Genomic DNA, 19,991 nt, shown 5'->3' with positions numbered 1-19,991 from the left:
GTCTTTGTACAGCAATGGTATTATATCAAACTGACAGAAGCATTAAATTGTATTAAATATATTATATTTTTAAATATTGTAATTTTTAATAATATATTAATATGTCTTTCCTCACTGTAGTATAACATGCAGGTTTTTGTACTCTCTGAAAAAATAAACATGACAAAATAGAAAAGGAACTAAATTATATAAGTCAAAATGAAAGTTATATACATTTATATAAATCAGAAATGCACTGGTTTAGGGTCAGAGGAAAAGGGAAAACTTAAATATGCAATTATATTAACAAATATAATATAAATGTATTTAAATATATTAAATAAATAATTTGTTCTGAATAATTTATCATTTAAATTTCTTAATACAATAACATTTTAACTCTGGAAACTTTTACTACGCGATTTATTTATTTTAAATATACACACAGATCTCATATAGATTTTATTTTAATATAAACCTTTTAAATAAAGGACGTGGGACAGGGATGTTCAGAATCTTTCTATGGCGCTCTCTGGATGCAGATTCTGCGTGGGATTCTGTCCGTCAGGATCTGATGAAACGGACTGATATAATTTCTCCTCCACCATCTAAAAGCTATTTATGGCCAGTCGGTGGCTGTAATGCAATTAGAGCAGGAGGAGAACGCTCTGTGATCAAATAGACAAGAAAGAGTGTGTGTGTGTGTTTGTGTGTGGAAGACAGGAATGAGAGGGAAGAGGGAGATTTGTCCTTCTCACCTCAGAGCCGAGAGCAGAGGCGGTGAGCTCACTGACGATGCTGGCCAGCAGGCCACACGTGTTGGACACCAGATGAGGAGAAAAGAGCTCGACCTCCTTCCTCAGACTCTTCCTCACAGGAAGCACCACGATGACAAGCATCTTCTCCAGAACCTCACGGAAAGTCGTCATGCCCATGAGATTCTCCTCCGTCTGATGCGAGAAAGAGAACTTGGTAACTGCTAAGGCAGATAAATATGAACAAAACGTGAAGGATGAAGGGGTGCGTGTACTCACGTGGCTGAGCTTCTCCATGTGTGCCACCAGCAGGGGGAAGCGGTGAGCGAGGGCAGAGTCGTTCTCGGTGCTGACCTGTTTGACGAGGGAGCGCAGCAACACCTCCCCGTCGTAAGCGATGGGCAGGACGGAGGTCAGCTTGACCGATGTGTTACAAAGCGCTGACATCACCGCGGCCAGCAGACGGCTGCTCGACGTGCGGAAGTTCGCCTCTTGAATGTCCTGGAGGTCAACATGAAGATCGGCGTTATGATCGGTGGAGCCTCTGCTGCATCTGACAGGGCTCTGTGTCTGATGCCAGCAAATATACGGAGACTGTGAGATAAGCTCTTTGATTTAGTGTGCCACCCGAGATATTTTAGAGCTCAAATTCATCAGCTCTAAGTCTGTCAAGAGGTTCATTTGCTGTGTGAGCTTTTCACCTGAAAAAGAATCTCTAAGTTTGCATTGTACTGGTGTTTCGAGGGATCCAGCGTTTCAGGAGTGTGAAACACATTTCTTTTAAACCGGTTTATTTTGAAGCCGAAGTGTTAGGTGATGGTGATTACCTGGTCCAGACAGTTGAGCAGGTCGCAGAGGCAGGCCCACTGCAGGGCAGGGGTCGGGTAGAACGAGTGGAAGCAGGCGGTGAAGGTGTTGTGGCACTCTTGCAGCACGGCCTCCAGCAGCGTGAGGGGTTGACTCAGATACCCCTGAGGGTCGTTGTCCAGCTTGGTCAGGCAGTTGTCCATCCCCTCCGACAGGATCTTCTTCAGGAGGCTGCGTGTCTTTCCTACACACTCCGCGAGCTTGCTGGACTCCTCCACAACCGCTTTGGTACTGGCTAGATGGGAGACACAATCAGACATTATGAGAAGCGGTAGACGACTGGATCATTGTGCAAGACTTATGTATATGTTCTACTGCTCTAAATGTAGATAATGTAAATTATTAGTAACACTTGACCTGTCTATGGTGGGTCGGGGAGCTCTTAGTTTTAATTGAAAATATCTTCATTTGTGCTCTGATGATGAACGAAGGTCTCATGGGTACGCAACAACATAAGGCTGAGTAATTAATGGCAATTTCCATTTTGGAATGAACTAACCCTTTAACAACAGTCTTTAGGGAACAGTCTCAAAAATTACCATCTTTAACCCTTGCCCAAAGCCGTCTTCCTCTTAATTACATGTGCTTAAAAGCCTAGCGCGATACGAGACCCTGACAATCAATATAGACTACATCTGTAACTCAAAGGAACCGTTCTTGTGACATCGACAGCAAGAAGTGACAGCACAGATTCAGTCTATAACAATAAGTCCGGGTGACAAGGTCTTGTACTACAGCGTCAAGGGAGAGACAGCAGTGCTCAAAATCAATGGCACTTAGGTCAGCATGCAATTAGCAGTTTTTTCAACCAATAGCTTTACTTATACAGTCACTGAGTGAGTGAGTAAAAGTGGCCCGTCTTGAGCTTAAATAATGAGACGCGCTCTACAAAAACATCTAGTGGGACGTCACCGTATTATCGTGTAAATATGCGCAGGAATTGTGTGTAATACCAGAAATGGGGAAGATCTCGCAGATGTAGACACGCAACAGTCGCAGGCAGCAGGTGCCCACAAACCGCAGGCGCTCCAGGTCCAGAAGAGTGGCAGTGAACTGGAAGCCCTTGAGGCCCCTCAGCTCCTCCACCCCTAACACCAGCGTGGTCCAGCTCCAGTGCAGGATGCTCAGCAGGGACTCGAAACAGTCCTGGAACAAGAACAAGCACACACAACTGGGAAATTAACCAAGGATCTGGCCTATTATTAACTTTAACTTGTTCGTTTGACTGCGCAAAGCGGATAGGCCGCATGGAAAAAAAGGCACCACCGTCAAGGGATTTCCTTAAATAATAACAAGCGATAAAACACTCTGAAGCACAAACCCTTTAGAATTGGCTGCTGAACATCTGTTGCTTGCCAAGTTTTTTTTTGTGTGTTTTTTTACAGGGAGTAAGGATATTATATGGAAATTCAAACTAGTGTTTATAACATATCCTTTTCGGGAAACAGCAAGTCAAAATATCAGTATCATCAGTATAGTCTTGTATAATGTACAAATGATGAAAAAAACTGCTTTACTGCTTGTTAAAATTAAAGATATGCAGACTTTATATAAAAAACAAAACTGTAACACCACTTACACAAAATAGACAAAATATCAAACAAAAAACTATTAAAAATATCCAGTTCATACATATATATATATATACATATACATATATATATATATATACATATATATATATATATATATATATATATATATATATATATACACACACACACACACACACATATATATATACACACATACATATAAAAACACACACACACACACACACACACACACACACACACACACACACACACATAAGCATACATATTATATATATACACACATAAAATTAAGCTACATATTATAGACCCACAAGCACTGTGTTTTTGTACACATACCACAGACACGGTCCTGGCGAAAGAACGCTTGAGGATGTGCACAGGCTCACTGGTCTGCTGCTTTCCTTTGGATGCGTTACCATCATTAGAGGGCAACCTGGAAAAACAAGACCAAAAACTGGCATGTGAAAGAAAGAAAACTGCTGAAACACCAATGTAACGAGCACAGACCCGAAACTGCTCATGTACCTGTACAGCAGCTGAGGTATTTGTCCAGCATTCACATCAGTACCGTTGTTTGATTTTTTTGAGCTCTTGAACTGAAAGACCACGCTGCAGGAGAGAGTTGACGATCATATATCATTATCATCTTTACAGAATTATCATGATCACATAATCACAGCGGTAGGAGTGTTTGTACCCGTCGTCGGTGGTGATGGTGGCCTGGCCGTGGGAGCCGCAGTCACTGCTGGGTCCAGACACACGAGCCCAAGCCACATACCACCAGCCCAACTGAAGAAGCACAGGCTCATCGAACATCATGGCGTACTTCTCGCTGCACACAACAAACAACAACACAATTACATCGGCCTTTATGAGCCAGCTTCGCTCACTTTCTTTAAATCAGCTGGTGTTTCTGTGATGTTACCCGATATAAAAAGGCAGTTAAGAAAAGTGTAACAACAGACAACAGAAAAAAAGTTACCATACAAATTGCCTTCATTTTGAATGGAATCTGTTTCTAAAACTAATCAAATCTATAATACAAATTACTAAAACAAAACAAAAATAAATAAACTGATCCAAAATATGAAAAATACTGTCTATGTATTATAGAAACAACAGTATTTATTATACTCATTTATAAACAGTTTAAAGCCCCTATTAGATATTAAAAGGTGCTATGAAATGAAATTTATAATTTTTATAATGGTATAGAAATATATATATATATATATTTTATATACCATTATAAAAATTATAATTTATATATATATATTATAATTTATATATATATATATATATATATATATATATATATATATATATATATATATATATATATATATATATATATATTTTAAACTGAAATAAAACAAAAAAGCACACTGCAAAATAAAGTGATTATTGACAATTATGTATCAATTAGCCTTGAAATTAAATGCTATAATTTTGGATGGTACAAATATGTATAGTCTTACCGAGCAGCACAGTCGTAAGCCAGGACATCTGTCTCAGCCAGCAGGTCTCCGTCAGTCTCATGGTCTCCTCCATCTGGCCCCAGCTCAAACAGCTGCAAACACAATCACAGCTCTCGATCACACGCTGAAAATCAGCAAACTTGTGAGAATGAAGTGGGCTAAGGAGACACTCGGATAGCACCTGACCTTGATTTTTGCAGTGTACTCCCCTCGGCCACCAAAAAGACCCAATCCTCCTAACAAGATGTCAGCATCGGCGCAAAAGCGGATGGCCTCCACCGAATGGGCGGAGTAACCCCAGCCTCCCCCGTGACCTAGAAAAAAAACAACACAGTCAAACAAATGCAAACTGACTAAATTTAGCAAACTTTTATTGCTGGAGGTTGCCAAGTGGTTCTATTCTCGATCGTATAGATGTTATAAATGAATCCTTCTAATTCATGTAGCTTTTGAATGAATAATTGGACGCATGTGAATGCGCCCCAGTATTTGGTGATGTTATCGGCTCTGACTCTTTGTGAACTCACTCTCAAAGCGGTTGACCACGCTGTAGTCCTCTTTAGAGTAGACCTTCATCACAGCCTGAGTCTCTTCCTCGGCACTGGCTACACCCATCTTCAGCTCCTGCATCGCAGCCAGTGTGTCCAGACAACCTGCACACACACACACTACAACTTCAAGACTTCAACGTACTTGTAAATGTTTATTCATTTTTTTGCATCAAACCATTTGTCGTAATACAAATCAACATGGTCATATTCCGCTTTTGCTATTACCCTTTGCATTAAACAGTTAAAGTTAAAATCTGTCTTCAGAAACTACGGTTTGTACTGTTCTATAGTTTATAAGTATAAATATAGTTTTTAAATTCTCAATCCTCTAACAGCAAGATCTTGTTGAAAATGCATACAGTATGCTGCTCGTTATACATTAGAACCATGAGAGGTCATTTTTTAGAAATCCATAATAGGGGCACTTTAAAGGTCCTGTAGTGCATTTCAGCCCGTAAGCATTTCAAATCAATGGCTTAAAGGGATAGTTCAACAAAAATGAAAAACTGTCATTAATTACTCCCCCCTCGTGTTGTTCTAAACCCGTAAGACCTTTCTTCATCTTTAGGACAGCAAGTAAACATAAATTCCACACCAAGGAAAGGGTTTGGAACAACATGAGGGCGAGTAAATTATGAATTTTCATTTTTGGTGAACTGGAACCTGGTATTTTTTGTAACTGAATAAGTACAGCCAGAGACGGCTCGACCTGAACTTCTGTTTAAACAACGCACCTATTTTAATTTATTTTGATAACCCCCTTCATCTTGCAGTTAAAAACATCCCCATGCCGAGATTGAAGAACGCCTTCCTTCGATATGCTCCATCGTTGTGTACCGCACGTTTACAATGATATCATGGCAGTAGAGGCCACTGAAAACAGCCGGGAAGGTTTTAAATCTGAAAGCGCGGCATGCATAAAGTGCATAAAAAAAAAAATCAATCATTGGAGGGAGTAATTTTTAAAACATTACATATTACATTACTGTAATGATGTAAAATAAAATAAAAATGGTACCAATGGTGTCAGATTACCGTCCCCAAAGGAGGGGTTTGGAAAAATTAATCGTTGAGCGAATCGAAGTCATTGAACAAATAATTTAAAAATAAATATAAGGCAATATTATAAGACAATAAAAGTGTTTTTGACCTTGCATGCATGTCAACCTGTTGCTAGGGACTCCCAAAACCAAAATATCAAACATCTGATCTTCTCTGACTGGATGAAATGACAATCTGAAAAAAGAAGTCTGTTCCCACATGATTTTCTGTGATCTGGCAACTCCAATCAAGCAACATCTGCAGACAGGCTCTGATTTTTGGAAACCAGTAAATTTGTGAAAAATCTGGGCAAAAGTCATGTAATGTATTCCAGCCTTAAGGATCTGAAGAATCTGCAGGGCTGCTGGTGCTACACACAGTCAGAACTAGCAAAGGTTTGATTCAACCATTATTATACTGTTCAAGCATTATAATAATAGCATCTATCCTAATTCCTCTGAATGACCTCACTTTGACTGGATAAGCCAAATATCTGAATATTAAACAGGTGTGGCTGACATGTAAACATAGTCAGCTCCAAAACCGAGAGCGAGCTGCTTTTGAAGCTGTCGTTTTAAATTATAAATAAGAAGTTGTTCTGAAAGTTACATTGTGTTTCCACAGTAAAATGATATATTATTCTCAAACGACACAGGAAGGTTTGATTCGGCAGACAAAGCTCAAAGACCGTCAGTCTTTCTTAGACAACGCCGGCACCATTTCCTCTCTGCACAGCCGAGCTCAAGAAGAAAGATCTAGCAAGCTTCGAATGTCCTACCATCACCTGACTTCGTTCCTGACAGGTTTTGAGAGCCTGCTGTGAACGGCACACTAAACCGCGGTAGAGCTGAGCTCGAGCGAGCGGCGGGGACAAGCTGTTGTCGTACCCAGGATGTGCAGCGCTCCGTGGGAGCGGGTGGTGGTGGCGTGGGAGCCCGAGGGCAGAGCCAGCTCAGGACTCAGGATGCTGCAGAGGGCCTGGATGTCCGAGGCAGTGGGCACACGGGCGTCTGCTATCACAGCGTTATAGCAGCACATCTCGCGCGAGGCAGGCAGGAACCTGGAAGAAGGGCAAGATGGCTTGAGAACACAGTTTGGTTTTGGTTTTATCGTCTGCATAAGAGATGTCAACCAATGAAAATATGTGAAACTGTGTACAGCGGGGTTTTTTTTGGGTGACATGAACGCAATGGCATCACCTCCAGATGACATCGTAGACGGGGTCCAAACAGAGGCCGAAACCCTGGAGATCCTCCTGCTCGGAGTCATTGAAGGTGCGGCAGCTCCCGTCCAGTTTGTTGATCAGCAGGCATCTGAAGGGAGGAGGCTCAGACACCGATGTTGGGACCAAACCTAGAGAGACCAGGAAGGGAGGAGTCAACACAACGCTTAGGCCTTTTAAAGCACAGTCAGCGAGAGAGCGTACCGATGATGTGTTTGCTGGCGAAGATCTCAGAGGTGGCCAGGATGTGGGAGTTGATTAGTGCCTCGTCGATTCTAAGGAAGGTTTGATCACCGCTGGCCCCGATCCATGTGGCTTTTCGACCGTACTTGGCGCCAATGTTGGGCATCGGAGAGGGCTTGGCGTTCCAGTAAGGCATGTCTAGGATGGGCCGTCCTAACTGCCCTTTCTGTTGAGACAACGTGAGATATATCTTCAGGTAACTAAAATAAGGACGGAAATGGATGGAAAAGATCCGAACGTGACTGACAAGAAGAGAAGTTTCAGGGGGGACAGCTAACTTACTGAGAAACTCCCGAAGGTGAAGACCTGCCCATCCATGAGAAGCACTGCAGTGTGGTTACTGCCGGCCGTCACCTGAGTACTGGGACCGGGCAGAGCTTGCACCAGAGTGGGAGACCCCCTGTGTTTCGGGACAAAAATAAAAGGAGCGTAGGTGTTTTTTGTTTGCTATCAATTTTAATTTAAGTAAAATAAAGATTTGTAATTAACTAAATCATTCAAAGAAAAAAAATAACTACAGTTGAAATAAATGTTAATGAATAAAATAACTATGTATAAAAAAAATAAAATTCTAATATTGGTTAATATATAAAATTAAATAAAATTAAATAAATATATACTTTAAATTCAAATTTAAAATAAACAAGTACACAATTTTAAACATTTAAATATTATTTAAAATATATTTAAAATATTGCACACAAAAATAATTCATTACAAAGTACACAAATATAATAATCAAAAACATATTAAAAACATAAAAATATGTATTTTAAATAAATTAATAACTGTATAATGTAAAAACAGATATTCAAAATTGTAAGTAAAATACATAAATATATTTTAAAATAAATACAGATATTTAAAATAATTAGATAAAATATAAAAATACACAACAAATTCAATTAAATCAAAATAATTAATTTAAATAAAATAAAATTACATTTATTTGTTAATTACTTTTTCTGCATGCATATTGTTCTGCGCTATTTTTACGATACTTTTAGACTGCTAGATTTCTTGAAGATTGACAACTGTTATCACAGCAAACTTAGATAACTGCATTTCCCTCCATAACCCTCATTACCTAGAATTAACATCTCCATGACCGAGCTGTCCATGCTGTCCATAACCAAAGGTGTAAACATCTCCATTCTCCATTAACACCACTGCCAAAAAAAACAGGTTCACCGTTACAAATGCACACATGACTTCAATTAAAAAAAAACAGTAACATCAAATATTGACCCACAGTAATGATGAGGACCAAGAACAAAGTCCTCCTGTCACATTATCAAGGTCACATGCGATCTTGACTCACCGGAGTGGTGGAAACCGCAGCTGACCTGCACGGCTCGCAGCTCGCAGTCGAAGCGTACGGCCCCGGGAGGATATGTAGTGATCTTACTGGCATCTTTGTCCCCGCGTTCACTGCTGCCATCTGTAACGCAGAACAGAGCGTGAGCCTGGGCGGATGGGCGGGAGGGAAAGGGCAGACAAGGACAGCGAGAGACGAGATGGATGTCTATAGGCAGCGGGTGAAGCCGATTGTTAACGACCTGGGAAGAGAAACGATCTGGTGCCTCGGAGGAAAGGAGAAAAACCAGAGAAGAAATGAAATATTGGCATGCGTGGACAGAGGCGAACAGAGATAAGCTGAGCGGGAAGTAGTGATTGTGTATGACCTTAAACTCTCTCTGTCAAGGGTTAATAAAGGAGATTTGGTCAATAACAGATCAATAACAGCAAACAGGTTTAGAATGACATTAAAAAATCACAAACTTTAGGTGAACTACTGCTTTAATAGCAATAATAATAAAAATCTGATACCGATCTAGATACTGGATTGGTTAAGACACATTTAGATGGATGGCTATTATTTCAACGTTTCTTAAAATAACTACAAGGCATGATGTTCTATTTATATTGGCTATGAACTACGATTTATTTTAAGCCCTTGTGAAAAACTCATCTTGACTCAAAAAGCTAACTTAAAAGTCAGACTCTCGGCTATTTTAAGCAAAGACACTTGACCGCTGCTGCTTCTTTTTTTTTGCCATTAACGAGACATGACGATTCTCTAGTCCTGCTACAGCTCAGAAAGACCACCCACGTTTGGTTTAATAGTGATATTTTCCACCTGAAAGCAGGGTCTAACCGTCAACTGACTATTACGTTAGAAGAGAACAGTAAAACAACGTCTTTTTTCTTTCACCAGAGAGACAGAGGAAGAGATGCAGACAGAGAGAGAGACGCCACTGTTTCCAGAGAAAGCTGGAAGAGGCAGCAGAGTAGAGTTTGTTGAAGGAAGGAAGAGAGGGGCGTTATGGGCTCCAGGTGGAGTCTGTAGTGAAGACCGTAGTACCTTTGAGTTTCTCCCGCATTAGCTTATAGGCCTGAAGGGGTCTTAGTCTGGCTAGCACCTGCTCACGCTGGTTCATAAAAAGGGGACCAGGGAAAACAAGGGGGCCTATGAGGGGAAAGAGAAACTTTCACATGCATGGGGCAAAGCATCTCACAAATGGAAAATAAAACATGGTATATAACACATGGTATATAATGAGAACACAAGCCAGAAGGGAACATCCACAAGCGACCCACTCCCAGAGGAAACAAGCACATGTGAAGTAGAAGGTAAAAATAAAAAAAACGCTGAAAGTTTGGACGATCAGGCCGATTTGGAGCATTATCAAGTGGGAAATAATACTCCATCTTTGAACCCAGAGGATCATTTGATGGAAAATGTGTGAATAATCAAGAAGAATGGATTAGGATTAGATGTTTCTGGGGAGAAAGAAAGGAATATACCACGTGGCCTGTCTACCAAATTCTCGTGTTTATTATCGTGCAAAAAAAATAAAACGTTGTTAAAAAAAATTATAATATTAGAGCTGGGTGATATACCTTAAACACGAATGAAATAAAAAGGGAGATTTTTAACATAATAGCTATTGTTGGCAAGCAGTGAAATGTGAAACTGTGAAATGCTAAAAAATTATTCAAATAAACCAAGACACACGAACTTCAGCAAGACCAATATATAATATCAACTAGGAATATTTGCTATTTATATTTCAAGACTATACAAAAATGTCAGATGATGAATTCCATTAGAATTAAATTTCAACCAGTTTATTAAAACAGACCGTTGAATCTCATTTAGCAAAAATTTAAAAAATAATAATTTCAATATTCACGATCTTTCATGATTTTATACTATCTTTTAAAAGTTTGGGGCCAATAAGATTTTTATTTTAAAGAAAATGATACTTTAAAAATTATTTTAATTGATGTGAAATAATAATATCAAATGAATATTGTTTATTCAATACAGAATCTTGAAAAATGTATCATGGTTTCTACAAAAATATTAAGCAGTGCAACTGTTTCTGACATTGAGCGTATCAGAATGATTTCAGAAGGATCATGTGACACTGAGCACTGGAGAAATTCAGCTGAAATTCAGCTTTAAAGTAATAAACGATGTATATTTAAATAGAAAACAGCTATTTTAAGCTGTAACAATATTTCACAAAGCCTCAGTGAGCATAAGAGACGTCTTTGAAATTTTTTTTTAAAAAACAAATAAACGTATTGCAAAATTTGATACATCACCCAGCTGTGGCGTTACATGGCAAAATACTATGAAGATGAAAAAAGTGAATCATGATGCAGCAGCATGTTTGTGAGTCACACGTGCGCCTGGGTTTATTGCGGGGTCTGGTCGTACCTCTGCCCTCTTCTAGCCGGTGCCGGCGGTTGATGCGCTGTCTCTTCTCCTCCTGTCGAATCTGGGTGTGCTCCTCTATATTGACGCCTGGGGGAGGAGGGACAGGCACAGCTAAAATAACAGAGGTCCAGCACAGCGGGGCCAACGGAGGAGACAAATGAGAAACAACACAGGCAGGTGAATGATGAGCATGAGATGCAACGCAAGATAGTGAGAGACAAGAGCAGAGAGATGATCCCCAACAAAACACACACACAAACACACAGTGCGGCAAATATACAGAGACCACACTGCCAAACAGCCAGTGATTGATAATCTGCATTAGGATTGGGCAATATAACTGTAATTAGAGATATACTCATATACAAATTAGGGATGTACTCATTTAGTTTTTATGAATGTTGCAATGCAAATTATATATAATTTGAATATCATACAATACCTATGAGGAAAAATTTTAAATAATATATATATTGGCTGTTGAACACTATATATATATATATATATATATATATATATATATATATATATATATATATATATATATATATATATATATATATATATATATATATATATATATATATATATATATTTTATATATTTATATATTTATATTTTATATTATTTATATATTTTATATTATATATATTATTTATATATATATTTTTTATATATATATTTATATATATATATATATATATATATATATATATATATATATATATATATATATATATATATATATATATATATATATATAAAATATATATATATAATATATAAAATATAAATATATATATATATATATATATATATATATATATATATATATATATATATATATATATATATATATATATTCAACAGCCAATATATTAGTATATTATATTATTATTTAAATGTTTTCCTCATGGTTATTGTATGATATTCAAAAAAATGACTTTTAGTTCTAAGCGTAATCTTTACATGTTCCTTCCGCCGCTTCCTAAGCTGAATATTTCATGCATGTAGACAGCATGGTCGAGCACATGACATGACAGGAATGCGATTTGATGGATGTGAAACTGTACTGAATGTGATTGGATGACAGCTCGGTACCTAACAGCAGGTCCAGGGGTATCATTTCCTTCACAGCGTCAAAGATTCCCCTCTGTCTGGCCTCCTGACCATCCAGCTCTCTGGCACAAGCCTTGCAGCAGCCACACGACGAACAGCCCGACTCACCAGAGCCGCAGCCACAGATCCTGCAGAGGACAGGCACAAATAAACCGATAAGGACCAACGTTGATATACAGAATAATACATTTCAAAAGTAGAAAATAACAAATAACTATTACTACTCAGATTAAAGCGCTTACAGGGATACTCCGCCCCCAAAATGAAAATTTTGCTATTAGTCACTTACCCCGATGTCGTTCCAGACCGTAAAAGTTTAGCTTGTCTTTGGAACTTCATTGAATATATTTTGGATGAAAACATGCTTGTGACTGTCCCATTGACTACCAAGTAAAGAACACTGTCAAAGTCCAGAAAAGTATGAAAGACATCGGCAAAATAGTCCATCTGTCATAGGTGGTTCAATCTCAATGTTAATATCTTTAAAATAACTTTATTTAACAATCGGTCTCCTCTGCGTCACAGTATCGCCATTTTGGAAAGCATCCACTAAACGTTCTTATTTTTGTTTTCTTCACGTATAAAAACCACTGACACAGATGGATTACTCTGACGATGTCTTTCATACTTTTCTGGACCTTGACAATGTTCGATGTCTTGTCAGTTGTTTTTCTACTTAGTTTATTTGCAAAATAAGACGCATGTCTAAGCATGTCATCTTAGGGTTTAGAAGAATACTAAAAACTGATTCAGATCACTTGTTCTCCACTAGATCCTCTGCAGTGAACGGGTGCCGTCGAAATGAGAGTCCAGAACAGCTGATAAAAATAATCCAAAGCAATCCACACTACTCCGTCCCATCAATGAATGACTTGTGAAGGGAAAAGATTCATGTTCGTAATAAACCCATCATTACAATGTTTTAACTTTCAGTCCACATCCCATAATAAAGCCATTAAAAATAACAGATATATTTGTTAGGAACTGTTTTTCTTGTAAATGGTGCTTGATCTGTGCATAATTCTGTCCTGATACAGACAAGAGAACTTTTTTATGCTGGAGAAAGCAATATTTTTGAAAAAGGACTGGTTTGAGCAATAGTTTGAGGTCAAAAACATCTTGAAAATGAAGTTGCTTCTTACAAACATATCATTTTTGGCTTCACCGGATGTAAATTGATGAAGTGGAATTGAACTGTTTTTTTTAAATCCTTTCCCCTTTAGTTCTTTAACCTATTCACTGCAGAGCTTCCACCGGCGATAATGACAAACCTATCCAAATCTGTTCAGATTAATAAACATTCTTCTGTATCTCAGACGGCCTGAGGGTGTGAAAACACATTTTTTTGGTAAACTCTTTCTTAAAACAATGAGTTAAATGAGTTCAGTTCTGTTCACCTACTCTCACTTGAACCACATTGCATTATTTTATGTGGTCTAAAAAGAAGTCAGTTTCTTCTTGTGGGTAATCATGATCTGTGTAAACCTGTCTGGTGTGTGTGTGTGTGTGTGTGTGTGTGTGTGTGTGTGTGTGTCTCTCACCCTCCTGGCACCCGGTCAGGCCGGCCGCTGCTCACACAGCTGGCTCCGTAGCCGGTGCAGTCTCCACACACGGTGCACACCATGCACTGGTCCAGCTTCCACTTGTGCATGCCTGGCTGACACATCATAGATTTCTCCTCCTTCTCATCCAGCTCGTCCTCCAAGTCCTCGTCCATTGCGGTGGCCATGTTCTCCACTCCAAATGCTATGGCAAGAAAACAAACGTCACAAGCATGCTTTCAAGAGCAGCTGACCGCACAGCCTGTGTGTCAGAATCAACTCTAATGATAACCCTTTCCCTTTTTATACTTTTGTAAAAGCAGCACCACATAAGATCAGGAAAAATGGCCTAACTATCATTCGGTGTCATTAACGGAAGATGTTCAGTAGTATTCAGGGCTTTTGCAGATGTCTCGTATGTTCAGTCCTCACCCTTGCCTGCCTGGCTCATGGCTCCAGTGTCTCGACCACACTGGCCCTTGTTGTTCACTCCAAACGTCCACACCTCTCCGCTTTTGGTCAGGACACAGGTGTGAGCTTTTCCCATAGCTACCTGAGTTACAAAGTGTCCCTTCAGATCCGACACCTGACCTGTGATGATGAGAGGAGGAAAACAAATTAAACACTAAAATAACTCTCCCATAATACTTTAAAATAAAACAGCTGGGAAAAGAAAAGAAACGTATAATTCAAAAAGAGTTTGTAAACTGTTTTTATAATACTTCCCTTTGGTGTAATCACCAATAATAATAGTATTCATTCATTTTTTTTTCTGTAGAAATATTACAATTGATAATTGTGTGTGTGTGTTATTATATTATAATATTATATTTATTATTATATATATATATATATATATATATATATATATATATATATATATATATATATATATATTTTTTTTTTTTCTTCATACAAACAACCCTATATACAGGTTTAAACATGCATTTCTTTTGTTATTTGCATATCCCAAAACTGTTCTTTATTGAAACAAATATGACTCAATGAACCGTAAACTGTGTATCCTGTATGTAGAGCATGAACTGCAGCGATATTTGCTACATCAGCAAAGTTAAGCTGGCAAGGAACCCATTTTAAGGGGAAAAAAAACATTTATGCCTTTAGTCTGAACAGCCAAATATGGTGTTTTCTAAATATATCCCCTTTTTGTGAATGTGGAGCATTACTGGCTGTAACTAATCTCTCCCACAGGAGACGGACGCACAGACAGCATTATGACAGGCCATCTTTAACGGGCCTCTGGCAGGTGGCACTCACAGGTACTGTCGCTGTAAATGGCGTCCTTGCCAAACATGTAGAGCTCTCCATCTTTAGTGACAATGCTGCTACTGCCGTTGTTGCAGGCCGTGTAGATGGCCGTCTTGGTCTCGAGTTTGATCATCTTCTTGGGTTTGTAGGGCTTTGGTTGTCTCCTGCTCTTTGCTGGAAACAGATCTATGTGTCAAAACAGCAATATCGCGGATCAAGTATGTACGTGATAATAATTTCCAATCATACTTGACTCTCCGTCCTCCCCTTTGCTGGCCGAGCCAGTGAAGAAGACACTCCCATCCTCCGCCACCAGCAGGGCGTGGGAGCCGTCATGGCCCACTGAGAACTGCACGATCTTGGGCGACTTAGTAACTGGCAGCTCCACCCACTTCCCAGCCGACGGGCCGCCCTGCTTGATACCGAGGCTCTGATACTTCCCAGTATAGTAGATCTGAATCACAGGAGAGGAAGGTTACAACATACTCAAGGACAAACGTTATAAGCGTATTATTTAACGACTGTGACTACCAAATGCAATTGTTATTTGCCATATAAATCTTGCAATGTATCTTATAATACTGAAGAATATAAAGATGCATATACATCCTCTCTTTCTCTGTATATCTGAAAGCATGTGTAAGAACGTGTGTGCGTTTGTGCGTGTGTCGGTTTTCATTCATTTTTAGTTTAATTTTAGTTACATCAAGCTAAACAATTAAAATGAGAAATGCTGCCTTGGCAACTAGATGAAATCTTTAGTTAATGTTTATTTCAAGTAATGAAAATTTTGTTATATAGTCACATACATATATATATATATATATATATATATATATATATATATATATACATATATATATATATATATATATATATATATATATATATATATATATATATATATATATATATATATATATATACACACACACACACACACACACACACACACACACACACACACACACATTAACCCTGGAACACACACTATACGATAATATAACTGACTATTTAAAACTCATTTTAGTAAAGCGCTCTACAAAACTAAAAGGTCATTAATGAAATACAGTGTTACAGTATTTAAAAATAATAAAGTGTCATGTGGGAAGCTAGAACTGCACTTCTGGAATGGCAAACACAATAACTACAATCAATGATGACAGAAAACACGCGTCAGCATTTCTGCGGCCCATTAATGTTTGTGCGCAAAAAACTACATGACCTTCTTTTATTACAGTCCGTGGCGTTTATTAGGAAAGCTGCCCAGTCACGACTCAACCTGTTTTTACTGCTGCGCTCGCTCGACTGGATGATCTCCAGATAAGGTAAAGAGCCAGTTTAGTCTTACAGAACGATAAACCCACAGCGGCTCTCATATCTCATGAGGCCGGGCGCGCGCACACACACACAAAACACACACACACCTCCCTAAAACACACTCCATCCCTACACGTCAATGAGACACACCCAACGTTCATATTTAACTTTTCGCCACACCTGACGACAGCAGGTCAACCCAGATAAAACCCTGCCATAAATTATTAACCGGTATTATTTAACGAAACCGGTTTTTTATTTTCAATCCCTAAATCATGTCGGTTGCCAGATGGCTAAACTGTTACACGCACTTGCCAAAGCCAATTTGTGCTTGCATTAACGCTCATTGTGTGTCGGTTTTGGATCCTGGCCGCTCCCCTGTATTTGTGCGGTGTTAGGATCATGTGTAAATGCACTCGGACGCTCCGGCCTCGCTGAGTGTCAAAGAGCCTCGGCGCTCAACTGGAAGGGTAGAATAATCTAATTACTTCCGGTTATTTAAGCATGTGTGCGGCTCTACGGGCTGCCCTTCTCTGCTGCCGCCGGAGCTTTCGCACCAGAGACGGCGTCACCGCCGCGAGCCCTGCCTGATAGACCGAGTGTCAGCCTCACACGCAGGTACACACTCACTCACACAACCGCCGTCTCATGAAGATTTATGAGGAGTGTATACATGTGCATATTTAATGACCGGACTAGCTGAGGACTACGCTCTTACTTCTAGTGTGGATAGTCATTGCACAAAAATAAATGCATGCACGTTGATTATTATTATTATTATTATTATTATTATTATTATTATGTATTCATATGTTGAATAAAGATACCTAATTAGGATTATTACAATTTCTATAAGTTAAATAAAATAAAAGAACATCTTAATTCAAAATTCCCTTTACCATGATGTATGCGCTCGCTTTATTTTTTCAGATGGAAAATTATTAGTTTACCATTAAACGGCGCAACTTAAAAAAAAAAAAAAAAAAAGCAACTAATTAACTATAATAGCAATACAAATAATACCACATACACGTATTTGTGTTAAATTCTGCATGCACTGAACTGACATGTACATTAATGCAAAACTAGGGCTGCGACAACTAACTGATAAAATCGATTATTATTTATAATGAAAACAATGGTCAACTATTCTCATTATCGATACAGCTTTAGCCGAACACATCAAATTGCAGCACTGAATAACATTTCTACATACAAAAGTGCGCGATTAAACTGCCAAAAACAGTTTAATTTAAACTTCAAGCTAGTGCATTAGCGTCAGGGATTTGACAGATGAAGGTTCGTCCTTCCTCGGCGCAAAAACTTTCACTTCGGGGTCACATCGTCACTGTCACAAGCTTTTATTTTTTATAATGTAGCGATTTAAACTTTATTCACTATGCAGTGCCTAACAAAGTTCTTAAAACAAATGCATTTAAGGTTTCGACAAATTAGGTAAGCTTTGTGCAACCGCTGCTCTAAACTAATAGCATGATTAGCTCAAAATGATTTTTTAGCTTTCTGTATTGGTTAGTCCTCCAATACGCTGAAGCTTATTCAATAATTAGCGCTGTGAAGCTTATCTATAAAACAATTAGTAATTAGCTATTTCTAGTGATATAACTATAATTAACTTACTTTTAAAAAAATCGGATTAATCTGATTACCAAAATCATTACCAAAATCATCAGTTGCAGGCCTATGCAAAACATTCTTAAAACTAGAATCTGCAACAACCTTCCATACAGTAACACATTTCCTTCAGCAGCCGCATGCTTAATATACCACTCATCTTTCAGTTCGTGAATACTGTAGATGACTTTTTTGGCATTATTATAAACAAACAAGATTTTTATGTACCACATACGAATAAAAACCTAAGAATAATGTAAAAAAGAGAAAAAAAAATATGATTTTAAAAGCAAGATTCATTTTCATTATTAAGTATATTTAATTATTTAAAGTAACAGACGTGTAATAGCACCTGCATAGCATTGCTCTTTTGTTGGTTTTGATTGCCCTCCTTTATAAGCATCTGCTAAATTACTAAACGTAAATGTAAATATGGGAGTCCGATTAAAGCATATATAAATGCACACATATGTATATGCATAAGCGTGAGTATAAACTGAATTCAAGTATAATTTAGAATCTCGTTTTAACTCGATGGTCCTCGGACAGGCTTAAGTGCTTTCTTAAAACCCTAACATGTTCTTCAAAGGTTTACTGGCTCTCGGCAAATCGTGATCTGCTTTATCTTAACTTCTAAGCCGATGCTGTAAATATGCTAGCTCGCGCCACCACATGAAAAGCGCAACACGTATTTCAGATGCAGTTAAACGCTGACGCGGAGACACTGAGGAACACAAGAGAGGCATGCCTACCTTCCCAGATGCCGTTTTCATCAAAGCAAACTCTCTGCCAGCTCCAATCAGGGCTGCTTCCTCATCAAACCCTGTGCCTGAGGACATAAACACACACGCAACAGCAAGTTAGTTCATTTCAACACGTGCTTCCTCTTAAACGACTGACGTGTGTGCACCGAAGCGCTGCTCTCACTGATGATATGAAGGTCTTTTTCCAGGTCAAAGAGGGAGATGCCACAGGCGTGAAGACACTTCCTGGCCAGTTTGAGCTGCAGTTCCTGTTGTAGGGCCGGGTCTGAGCTGGTGGCATAGATCCGCACCACAAAGCCATCCTAAATAAACCAAAACATATATATGAAGTCATTTTTCAATGCAATGCAGTATTTGCAGTTACAGTGTATTTACCTAGGAAAGCACCGGTAGTATATGGTAACTACATGGGTTAAGTTGGTAAAGGAATTAGCGCCTAGTTATAACACAGTTGTTACACATTTATTGCAATTGCTATAATACGTACATAGGAACAGGACCGTAAAATTAAAGCGCTACAATGTTTTTAATACATTGTTCTGTTTGTTTGAGTATCCCAGGTAGTACGCCACATAGGGATCTTGTCTTAAAGCAACCAATGGCGGGTGGTTTGAGGAGGGACTATCTGTTGCAGCAATTCTGTTACATTCCTTCTGTCTTGATAAGCTGCCAATCTAATCCAAACCAGCCGGTCCAGCGGGTTTTGAACATCCCGGGCTTCAGTCTTCAGTGACGAATGCTTTTGCCATGTCACACGTAAGGTATATAGGATTTTGCACGGTCACCTCAAGTGCAGCCTTTGAATACTTCTGCTAGTTAGTGAGCTTCGTGCGTTGCGAAAACACAAATTCTAAAGGTCTAAAAGTGTCTATTGGAAATAGTCTAACAGCATACGATGCACATTTCATGCAGAAATCACTTTCA

General features: G+C 38.6%; 1 protein-coding gene across 22 annotated transcripts in view; it reads right to left on the bottom strand.

The window, feature by feature from the left end:
* mycbp2 (MYC binding protein 2) overlaps positions 1–19,991 on the bottom strand; it is a 72,178-nt gene that overhangs the window by 33,717 nt on the left and 18,470 nt on the right. For 18 of the 22 annotated variants that reach the window (XM_043248433.1, XM_043248434.1, XM_043248435.1 and 15 more), the window contains exons 10-34: positions 19,231–19,369; positions 19,056–19,132; positions 15,601–15,805; positions 15,361–15,525; positions 14,515–14,673; positions 14,083–14,287; positions 12,524–12,669; positions 11,423–11,533; positions 10,058–10,162; positions 9,014–9,133; positions 8,780–8,861; positions 7,975–8,092; positions 7,654–7,858; positions 7,427–7,580; positions 7,115–7,287; positions 5,163–5,288; positions 4,822–4,949; positions 4,636–4,727; positions 3,855–3,989; positions 3,683–3,766; positions 3,494–3,590; positions 2,555–2,747; positions 1,562–1,836; positions 1,014–1,235; positions 738–929 (exon numbers count right to left, since the gene is read on the bottom strand). In XM_043248433.1, the coding sequence (XP_043104368.1) occupies positions 738–929; positions 1,014–1,235; positions 1,562–1,836; positions 2,555–2,747; positions 3,494–3,590; positions 3,683–3,766; positions 3,855–3,989; positions 4,636–4,727; positions 4,822–4,949; positions 5,163–5,288; positions 7,115–7,287; positions 7,427–7,580; positions 7,654–7,858; positions 7,975–8,092; positions 8,780–8,861; positions 9,014–9,133; positions 10,058–10,162; positions 11,423–11,533; positions 12,524–12,669; positions 14,083–14,287; positions 14,515–14,673; positions 15,361–15,525; positions 15,601–15,805; positions 19,056–19,132; positions 19,231–19,369 (3,708 nt within the window). The remainder of the gene's footprint in view (positions 1–737; positions 930–1,013; positions 1,236–1,561; positions 1,837–2,554; positions 2,748–3,493; positions 3,591–3,682; positions 3,767–3,854; positions 3,990–4,635; positions 4,728–4,821; positions 4,950–5,162; positions 5,289–7,114; positions 7,288–7,426; positions 7,581–7,653; positions 7,859–7,974; positions 8,093–8,779; positions 8,862–9,013; positions 9,134–10,057; positions 10,163–11,422; positions 11,534–12,523; positions 12,670–14,082; positions 14,288–14,514; positions 14,674–15,360; positions 15,526–15,600; positions 15,806–19,055; positions 19,133–19,230; positions 19,370–19,991) is intronic. The other 4 variants (XM_043248436.1, XM_043248456.1, XM_043248440.1 and 1 more) reach the window with 3 other exon arrangements.

The sequence above is a fragment of the Puntigrus tetrazona genome, chromosome 9 (assembly GCF_018831695.1).
Source record: "Puntigrus tetrazona isolate hp1 chromosome 9, ASM1883169v1, whole genome shotgun sequence".
In the NCBI taxonomy this organism is placed as follows: Eukaryota; Metazoa; Chordata; class Actinopteri; order Cypriniformes; family Cyprinidae; genus Puntigrus; species Puntigrus tetrazona.
Note: the sequence above shows the minus strand (reverse complement) of the source record. Positions and strands in the feature narration are given on the sequence as shown.